This window comes from Acanthochromis polyacanthus, chromosome 16, assembly GCF_021347895.1.
Source record: "Acanthochromis polyacanthus isolate Apoly-LR-REF ecotype Palm Island chromosome 16, KAUST_Apoly_ChrSc, whole genome shotgun sequence".
NCBI lineage: Eukaryota > Metazoa > Chordata > Actinopteri > Pomacentridae > Acanthochromis > Acanthochromis polyacanthus.
In genome coordinates, this window is record NC_067128.1 from 27644068 (window position 1) to 27654497 (window position 10430).

Consider the following 10430-nt stretch of genomic DNA (forward strand, 5'->3'; position numbering starts at 1 on the left):
GAACTTATCCAGGCCCAGATGCAGTGGAGGAGTTCTTGTATCATTGATGGGACTCCATATTTGTTAAGAAAAAAAATTTAAAAAACCTTCTGTTAATTTAATGAATCTAAAAGTTCACGTACGTACATTTCCCAACCTGCACTGTAAATGAGTCCAGTATGGAGAAGAACAACACAATGATTCCTGTCTTAGGTTGTGTTCGCTGATATCTACGAACAGCTGTAGATCTGATTATCTGATTTAAAAAAATGCAGATAACTGCAGAAACATACTTCTTAGAAGACATACCCTGGATTTTTTTTTTTTTGGTTTGTTCATTTGTTTGTTTGGGCTTTAATTTGTTTTATGAATTAGACATATACAGATATTACATTAGAGGTTTCTTTCCTGACATGTGGAAGCAGATTTGTGGAATCCCCCAAAGATCTGCAGAGATCTGACCCCATTACAGAAACTTTATTTCTGTGTTTAGTTTCACGGGCTGCTGAGAATTGTGTGTCTTTGCTTTGGGTGTGCTTCCTTGCATGTGTAGTTGTGTGCACTTCCCCAATGTGTTTGCATGCAGCTGGGATTTGGCACCTAACAGAAGTTTTGGGCAACATCTCTTCTGTGTGTAAATTTGTATGTAAGGCTTAAACATTAACTTTAGGAAATGAGGAAAGGTTTGTGCAATCAGATGCCCCAACAACTAACTCATAAACTGGAGAAATGTTTTTCTGGCAATGATGACAGTTACGTTTGACTGGAGAATTTATTGCGGAAAATGTGGAAATCATATCAACAACCATCCACCAAATGCAGGCCATGTCAACAACTTAAAATCCCTCTTGATGCTGAAATGTTTAAATTTATTTCTATCCTTTGTCTCTTCTGATAGACCTAAATCCACTCCTACACCTACTGCATCCTTAAGTGCCAATGGTGTGCCAACAGAAGCTGTTGACTATGACAGATTGAAACAGGTGAGTCAACACATAGAACGACATTTCACAGATTTTAGCCAGAGACTTGAACGTGTTGCTTTTTCACATTGTTACTGTACTACATGAAAAGTGGGATATCATATTGTCATTTTGAAGTGAGTTTGTATCAGTACGTAGCAAAAATATTATACCTCCTTGCGGCTCAAACGTCACCCAACCAGATAAATAATCCTCCACAAATTGTGATGCATTAAGTTGAAAAGTCCATTTTTTTGCCTTTTGAGTTATTCATGTCGTATGTTACAGCTTGTAGGTTTGCCAACTTACAAATCCCAAACTCCACAACATGAAACCCAGAAAGTACTACACCCTGCCTGCTTGAAACACCTGGATTGAAATCCAGGCATTTCTTTTGCTAATTATTTATGTCACTAAGTAATGTATTTATGGAAAGCCTGTTGAGCAAACAAAGACGCAGCTGCCTCACAGTAAGTTTGTTCACCAGTTAGAGCCACTTCTGCTAGAGCTTCTTTTTCTGCCTGCATTTTAAGACCTGGAGTTACAGTACGTACCCAGCATTACTACGCTTTCATTGGCCTAACGGGCCAATCATGGACTCTTTAAGAACTCTCTGAGAGGATCCATAAATATGTGTTATCGTTGATGTTTTTTACATCTTTGCCACTGACGTTTTCACCTTGCACATGCTTTCATATATTAAACGTTTACGTGGAACTCCATCCTTAATGCCACTGGATTCTTTCTTAATCTTTGCAAGCCACAGTAAAGGACTTAATCACTTTCCTAGATTGGTGCTGCTTGGTTTTCCCTGTTGTTCATACTAACTGCACAGCTCACCTGAGTTGTTCATTCTGTGCCTTTCTACATTGTCCATAATAAAAGTTCTCTAGACATGGCAGTGTTCTGACTCTATTCTAACTGCAGTTGAGTTTGTTGTTAATTTTGGGTTGTATTTTAATTTTTACCTGTTTTGAGCGGTAAATATTGGACTCTCCATTTCATTTGCTGTTACTTGGAAAAGAAAAAACTTTATCAATCTCAAAGGAAAGTCTTGTGCTACAAACTGCTCAGAAAAACTAAATTACATGACATGAGAAGATGTAGTGTCTAGTAGAAAAGCAGTCAGATACATTACTGGCAATGAGTCTAAAGAAATGTCACATGAATGTGACATATTGCACATGATGGAAAATGAAATACTACCACTCCATACTTTACATCTGAGTACATTTTGATAATATTCACAGATACTGAAAGATATTTGTTTAATAATTGCATCACTTCAATATGTAAAGTTGTATTGTCATTATGCTGGGTTGTTAGTGAGTTATGGTACATGAAGTTTTATTTTTAAGTCCAGCATCTGCTTACACAGACTCTGCTGCATTGTATGTGTGTGTCTTTCTGTCATTACTAAGTGTGCAGCCCTGTTTCTAATTCACCAGTGTGGTCTGGGCGTGTGCAGTGACCCGTCCTGTTATAAGGCAGCTCCTCCCTCTGACCTCTGTGAATGAGCCTGTTAGATAAGTGGAGTCTCTCAGAGTCCTGCCTATCTATCACTATAACTGGTCATAGTGGTGAGACTGGGAGGCAGATGACAGCCTATAAACTCTTACCACACTTGCTGTCATTGTCATTTTCTCAGTTATTGTTTTGGAGGTTATAGATCAAACACAGGGCTCTTATTCACATATCCACAAACACTCTCTGTTTGTTTATGCCTCAGTGTCATTGGGAAGTCTTAATCTCACCGGGATTCCCTGTGTAGGGATTAACTACTTTGTAAAGTAGACAGAGGATCTCTCTTTGCCAGTTGGCAGTGCCTCCACCTAACTAAATCCAAAAGCCAAAGGAAACTGTCAGTTAGCTCCTCTTAATGTCATGTGACTGTCCAAGGGGAGTTGAAGGTAGAACTGAAAGCTGTTTGGTGGCAGAGAACTGCTTTGTCTCTTCTGTAAGTCCTAATGATGTTTATTATGTTGAAAATGTGACTTTGTTTTCTTTATGTTTTCAGGACATCCTCGATGAGATGAGAAAGGAGCTGTCAAAACTAAAAGAAGAGCTCATTGATGGTAATTCTCTTTGAAACCTGAAACCATTTTAGTCAGCAAAGCTGTCCAACAGCCTTAGATAGCTCATGTTTTTAATTCATTTGTTGGCATGAAAAGTCGTGTTTTATTAAGACTCAGACTTTTCAAAGTGAGGGTGTGGTTTATGCTCATGATTTTCAGTTTTGCAGGTCGAGTTTGCTGCCAGTTATATGCAGTAAAGTAGTGCAAACAGAAACTAGGGTAAGAGGGTAATGGGGCCTTATATTGGTCCAGCCTCTGCCACTGAACAAATACATAGTTTATGTACAGTTTTTGTGAAGCATAACAGAAAGTGACACAGTGACAGGAACTGACGTGTTCTTGCATCATTGTGAGCTGACCAGTAAATGATGTCTCTTATTTAAATGATGCTTGGACACCTTGAAAGCAGATTGGAGTTGCTTAAAACTGGGTGGATAGTTCCCTAAATTGTAGACTTCATAGGTTCTTTTAAAAGTTATGATTGTCAAGATGCTTTACAGTTGGTCGACGATGTAAATTCCCTGTTGTAGATACTATTCATATGAAATAAAATTATTCTGATTCAAAATTTTGCTGTCATAAATGCAGAAAATCATGAACTGAACTACAAAATGAGAACCAAGAAAATGATTTGTCTGAGACTCCCTCCAATGCAATTACTTTTGTTGGCATGAGCTCATTTTAAGTTCTGTTTTTGTAATTTTACATTGCATTGCACATTGGGTCGACCAGTATGGTTTCTCAAGGTAATTTCAAGGTACCTTCAACAATGAAGTCGAACATCTTGGTGTCAAAATTTAGAATAACTAAATAATATAGTTGGTGTTACTAAAACTATAGTTAAACGAGAAATTTTTAAGATTTATCCTTCAGTGTTGATAGGCTATTACTTGTGACTTGTAACCAATCAAATAGTGCTGTGAGTGGAACATTTTTTAAGATTGGTGACTTCAGATAGAAAGGAATAGTGCATTTTAAAATGAATTAGTTTCATCAGGAATTGGTTAGAAAAGCTACCTACGAGTAATCAAAAAATGGATATATTTTCCAGGACAACAATTGGCTGATTCATAACACAGAGTCCCTCCTAGAAATGCGGAGACCCAAATGAAGAATTAGCTCAGATTGGGCTCCCATGAATTTGGGTTGAAAGTCCCAGCTGCAGCAGCCATAGATTGATTCTGACACATGGCACTGATTTTCTGCCAAAAATACCCAACAAATAATCTTTTAAAGATAGCTCAGGTGTTGATGTTAACTTGCGTCTTTGTTGTGTCTTCAGCAATCAGGGAGGAGCTGGGCAAATCCAGCACGGCATAGAGGATCCACGCTCCCTGTTAAAAACATCTACATCTATGTGACCCGACAGACAACAACAGCCCATTTAAGACATGACAATATAACAGCGGAATACCGAAACAGCAAAGCGGTGGAGACGGTGATGATGACGACAACAATCGTATTAATACACAGAGAGGACATTACTTGGTGCGGAGCAGTGTCAGACAGGATGGTGGTGGGAGGCTTGTTAACTCTTGATAGCTGTGACTCACAGAATCCATTTTGCGAAGCCTCGTGTTCCTGCTGCCCCTTCTCACCCCCGAACCTCCCCCCTCCTGCTGAGGGCATCGCATCCTGGAAGACAGTGCACGGTCTGACAGGGAAGCTTTGTCTTTATGCAACGATGATTTTCTCTCTCTTTGTCCTACAATAACGAGAAAAAAAAAACACAACAAAAACTACAATACTGAACTCTTCAACGATACTGTATTAACCAAGAATCAGAACTCTTGTGATTTACTATCAAAAGGCACGTTTTATTAAGAGAGTTTGGAGACAGGAACAAGTTTGGGATGGAAGATAAAGTTTTTTTTCCCATAATGCCATAGGGGTAGCGTGCGTGTGTGTGTGGGTGTGTGAGTGTGTATGAGGGACTGATAGTCTCTGGTGAAGTCCACCACTGCAGGACACTGTAAAGCTCGTCTTCCTCAAATACTATTTTAACCTAAATATGTACAAAAGAGAGAAAAAGTTATTTAGAAAAAAAAGACAAGTATCTATCAACCATGTCTGTTTCAGTGTAGATCGACGGCCATATCAAGTAGCTCAATAATCCAATCTTTAAACAGGACGTTCTCTCGTCTGTCTCTTCATCTGTGGATCCATAATCACCAGTGGACGCTCTGTGGAGGCGTCGTCCTGTCATATCTGTGTTCGTACCGTCGAGCAGCAGGTGGACGAGACACTGAGGGTAGCGGCCTGTCACCGTAGCTCTCCACCAAACTTTATCTGTCAACAAAACGTGCTGATGATCACTAATACCCATCATGCTAGTTGACCATGACCAGATGTGTAGATAGAATTTCCCTTCCTTTTTGATTTGAAGACTCTCTCTCTGTCTCTGTCATATTTTAGGTGCATGTTGGGTTTGTTTTCTCTATACGGCGAGGGTCACAAGTCTGCCACGAAATTGCATTAACTGTCACAAGTTTTATTACAAGCAATAAGTGTAGCATCTACTTCTAAGGCCCGCCTGCCCCAGTCCCACCAAACATTTTCAGCGTCTCTCTGTCCTTTTTTTGGCCCTCCTGAGCCTCTGTAGGACAACGTTACTGTGTGTCGCCACGCCACCTCTTGTCAAATACCTGACAGATTTTATGTGAAACTGAAGGCTGATGTGAAAGAATAACAGAACAACACATGATTTCATGGAATTACACAATTTCTGAATCACAATAATCTCCTTTTTAGCTTTTTTTCTATAAAATTCAAGGATACTGTATCTTTAGCCGCATTGGAGATGAACTGATTTTTTTTTTTTACGCATTTCTGAAGTTCAGAAGGTGCACCGGAAAACCCAAATGTGTAAGAGATGGTGTCCACATGAGGACATGAATGTGCCATTTACTCTTTCACCAGTGCTTACAGATGATGTGTTGGTTTCATCTTTACTTTTTTCTTTGCCTTGTTCTCCTGCCGCCATCAAACCCAGTGACAAACTGTATTTTCCCTGTGCTTTTACATATAGATAAGGGAAATGTCACTTTTTATTCAAGAAAAAGAACATTCTTTTCAATGTGTCTTTCAATTCACTGCTGAGTTTGTTTCACTAAAAGCTCAAAGTACAATCAACCTGAGAGGGATGTGTCAGGAACTGAGGGACTGATTACAGGAGAATGGATAAAAGTCCTTGTTGCAATTCTGTACTCTTGTTGTCTGAATGAGATCCTGAGGAGGGAAGTTATACAAAAACAATCAAACCTCATGACTGTCCAACAGCCACCCGCAGTGGGGTTTGCACAGTGATGGATAAGTTCTGCATATTGATGAATCTCAGTTGTTTTGAGCATCAAACTGAGACATTGAAAGGCAATACATTGTGTATGCTACCTTTCCAGGTCACCCTTATTATTCCGTTTCTCCCCGATCAATTGAAATGCTTTCAAACTAAACACTCCCAACAAATTTACAATGCCAATTTGTACTCTTGGTGGCTGAGATGTCCCTGATAATCTCACTGTGACACCCAGCAAACATCAAAAAACTGTCAAAATGCTCCACATGAACTCATTTTTCATGTGTAAAACCTTAGAGGACTTTGAATAAGAGGTTATCATATGTTTTGTTAATCCGTGATGGCTGTTGACACTCCTTTTGGATCTCATTCTATACAACTACGTTCAAGGGCTTTGAATTTATAGCTTTGCCACAGATGATGTGAAATCACACACTGAGAAAACACATTTTTCCCTCCAATTTCTGTCATTAGCTTGAGATTGGCTCAATAATACTGTGATCTCAGCAAATGAGGTTTCACATTAGACGTACAGATGCAGGTTCAGGTTCAAACTCTTCTGTTCGTAAACCTGTTTCATCATCTCATCCACCTCTTTTCAAATAGAAACACCTAGCCAAGAGGCTCCCCGTACTGAGTGTTTACACAGCATCGATTGCACTTTATGACAACAAACCCACAGAGCAATCCGACATCCTCTGACAGCAGTCACTTAGGGCCTCTGTCGCGCTCTCACCAAAGGATTCAGTCTCCTGCGTAAACATCATCACTCTCAACAAAGTCGCCTTTCTTATTTTTGTATCATTTTTGTCAAGAGATCTAAAAGCTGAAAGATGTCGTGATGGCAGGTGAACCGTTGTGATCCAGAAAAGCTTATTTCTTTGTGATGCTATGTGGTTTGTGCCTTGTTCCGAAGTTGCATTTAATATGTCAAAGATTTAAAGTTGACTAGTAATAATATCTAGGGACTGTCGTTATGATCACAAGCAGTTGTTAATTTGTCTTTTTTTTTTGTTTTCCTCATGGTCGTGTTGATTCGAAGGGAGAGATTATTGACTTTGGTACTGTTTCCCACCGAGAAAACATCTTGGCACCAAGATCTTCTTTGTTTTTTTGTTTTTTACATAAATGTGATTTATTTCCATAGAGTTGCTTCTCTTACAGCTCAGAAGTACAATCAAACTACGACACATGAGGCCTATAGAGGGTTCAAAGATGATCTTCAGTCTGAGATGATTTTTCGAAACCTGAAGCCCTGTTTGGAAGGCCAGATGACTCTGGCTGCAGTGTTCTGTGTTCCCTCATGCCATTTAAACGTCACAGAGACTGTTTGTGTTCAGCAGCTTAGCTTTCTTTACACACTTGGAAATCTCTGAGAAAAAAAAATCAACTGTTGTGTCCTCTGCAGTGAGGTCTGCTCCTTGTTAATGACAGACACATTTATCTCTGTCTGTGAGCCCGTTTTTGTTTTTTTTGTTTTTGTGCTGAGGGAGCTGAAGTTGCGAATTGGCAGGAATAATTGCAGAGATGACTTTGGCTGAAGGAGGTTTTGTGGATGGGTTTGCAGGCTTATTCTTTTATCATCTGCATTGTACCATACTGTTCTCATGTTAATTAGTCTTTTCTTACATGCTAACATATTGTTTTGTTTGAGCAAATTAAATAAAAATTGCAATACATGACTAGAAATTGTTTCTTTTCACCACATTCGCATTATTTTGCAGACTTTTATGATGAGTTGTAGATAATGCCGTCTCATGAGCGCATCTACCTGGTTGAAATCATTTTATTTCTTATCAGCTCAAGTTTTCCTTTTTAAGAGAATGTTATTATTTTTTAGAAGTTACATAGCCTCACTTTAACTGAATATTTAGCATTTGAATTCCCTGCGCGACTCTTTGTCCTCCCTGCTGTGCTCACATCTGGCGTCACATCAGGTCAGCCTCCGTTTCACAGCCCATAAACAGCAGCAACATGGCCGACTACTCCACGGCGGCTGACTTTCACGCTGAGCGAAAGAGAACAGGAAGAGACAGACTGACTCGGAATGAGAGCATGAAGCTTTTTTTCAAGTTTGCATGACTTTCTGCTTTTGTTTCAGTGAGCTGAGTGGAGCCGCTGCTGCTGGCACCGCTGGGTAAAAAGATTACCAAGACTTGAACCTACAATCGAAAGCTTTGCTAATTTGCACTTTTGATTCTCAAAAAAGGAAAATGATCTTTAGAGAATATTACACAGATTCTTCACTTGCATGTTTTTTTGTGCAAAATCAAAGTTTTGTCTTTTTGCACATCCTTATACATTTTTTTACTCTCAGAAAGGAATCCTTGTTTTTTGTACTTGCAGAGTGTCAATTTCCAGCTCAGCTATCGAATCCAACTTGCCTTTTCTATTTTATGTGCACTTAAAATATATACTCACTGGGGCTTGTGGGACATGAGATGAGAAAAACAAGTGAACAAAAGGGAGGGTCATGGAAAGAAGAGTTTGAGAAAAGTTTTTGTCTCTGCAGGCATCTTTTGGTTAAAATGACAAGCAGTATGTGTGTCTCTTTAAATGATGCACATTTTAATCTTTTGAAAAAGATAAAGGCTTTGAATTTGTACATTTAGGTTCATGGATATGGAATGGTACACACAATCATAAATCTGTTTCACTGTATTAAAGTTCTCAAAGGCAGATCCCCTACATTATATTTGGCTTCATCTTGATCAAGCAAGGAAGAACCTATGCTCTAAGGTTTAAAAAAAAAAAAAAAAAAGTGCTTCACTTTATTGGTTGTAAAACCACTCCTAGCGCTGCTTCACCTTACAACACTCAGCGACACTTCCTGCAGGCGGAGCGTAGAGAGTTTTGGTGGTGCATCTGCAGTTCATTTGAGGTTTTGTTTGACTTGCAGCCATAGAAGGACCGCGCTGTGCTCAAAGCTGCAGGAAGACAGGAAAACACCTCGAGCTGCAGAGAAGAAGATGAGGAAGCTGAGTAAACATTGATGCTGTGACTTGATTGGGGAGTTTGAATTTTCAAAATCAGTCCTCTTCCTCTTATTGCGTGTATGAGCGGCAGGTGCACATAGTGTGTCACAACAGTAAGATCTTCCATGCAAATCAGATACTCTGTGCTGCTGTCACTGACTCCATCTTTGGTTCACTTCCCTGAGGCTGTTCGATGCAGTTACCCTCAGCTCAAAGGTTTATGCGCCACAGAGAGGCAACAGTGAAATATTTAGCAATTAATTAATTCAAAGCAACATATCATAAATCAAAAGAGAGAAGTCTGTGGTAAATATTACACTTACTTTGAAGGTCACAAACAGAAACTCATTGATCAAATCATGCTTTTTCTAAGTGAGTTTCTGAAATAAAGTTGAATTCTTTTGACTATTTACTGATTTTTAAAAGAGTTAAACTTGATTTTCTCAAATCTATTGTGATTCCCTTTCTGGTCCAGAATGCTGCAGCTTATCTTTATCAGGAGCATGCAATTTTTCCCCCATAATTCCCTCCCTTTGCTGGCTCCCTGTACATTTTAGAGCAGATTTTAGAGACACCTCTGGTCAAGTTTTCACTTTACTAACATGCTCATATGTTGCTTTTATGTGCTAGAAAACATATCATGAGTGAAATAAGCAATCAATGCAATGGCTGAGCATTTCACATTTTCACATTCACATTTCCATGGTTTCATGTGTAACAAACCTAAAGAACCAATTCTGGCAGCTTGTAATATGGAGCTTTCTCTGTTATTTTTTCAGAGGTAGTTTTAGGGTCAGACATAACAATATTACGTCTTCCATTGTGTCGTGTGAGCTGCTGTGCTCAAGCTGCATTTGGAATGGAGGGATGAGTGTCAATAGTGGCAGGGGCTTCATTGATCTACGGATTTGAAAAACAAGCAACAGTGTAGAGTTACATCTAAGCCATTTACAAGCATAAAATGATTATTTTTTTTAACAAACTTTAATACAGAGAGATGACTTTTTTAGAGTTTACTCAATGACCTAAAGAGGACTTGGAAGATTTTAGTTTTTGCCTACACATAATTTGAAGAGCTGTCTACAGCCTTTCTCTGTGACATTTTACAAAATCATGACATCAGGGGTCATCAAAGGGTGCAGGT

At 39.1% G+C, this 10430-nt stretch overlaps 1 protein-coding gene across 7 annotated transcripts in view; it reads left to right on the top strand.

The window, feature by feature from the left end:
- Positions 1–7993, top strand: part of enah (ENAH actin regulator) — a 186654-nt gene extending 178661 nt beyond the window's left edge. For all 7 annotated transcript variants that reach the window (XM_051960665.1, XM_051960663.1, XM_051960664.1 and 4 more), the window contains 3 exons: positions 878–962; positions 2959–3016; positions 4299–7993. In XM_051960665.1, the coding sequence (XP_051816625.1) occupies positions 878–962; positions 2959–3016; positions 4299–4336 (181 nt within the window). In that variant the 3' untranslated portion in view covers positions 4337–7993. The remainder of the gene's footprint in view (positions 1–877; positions 963–2958; positions 3017–4298) is intronic.
- The last annotated feature ends 2437 nt before the right edge of the window (positions 7994–10430 follow it).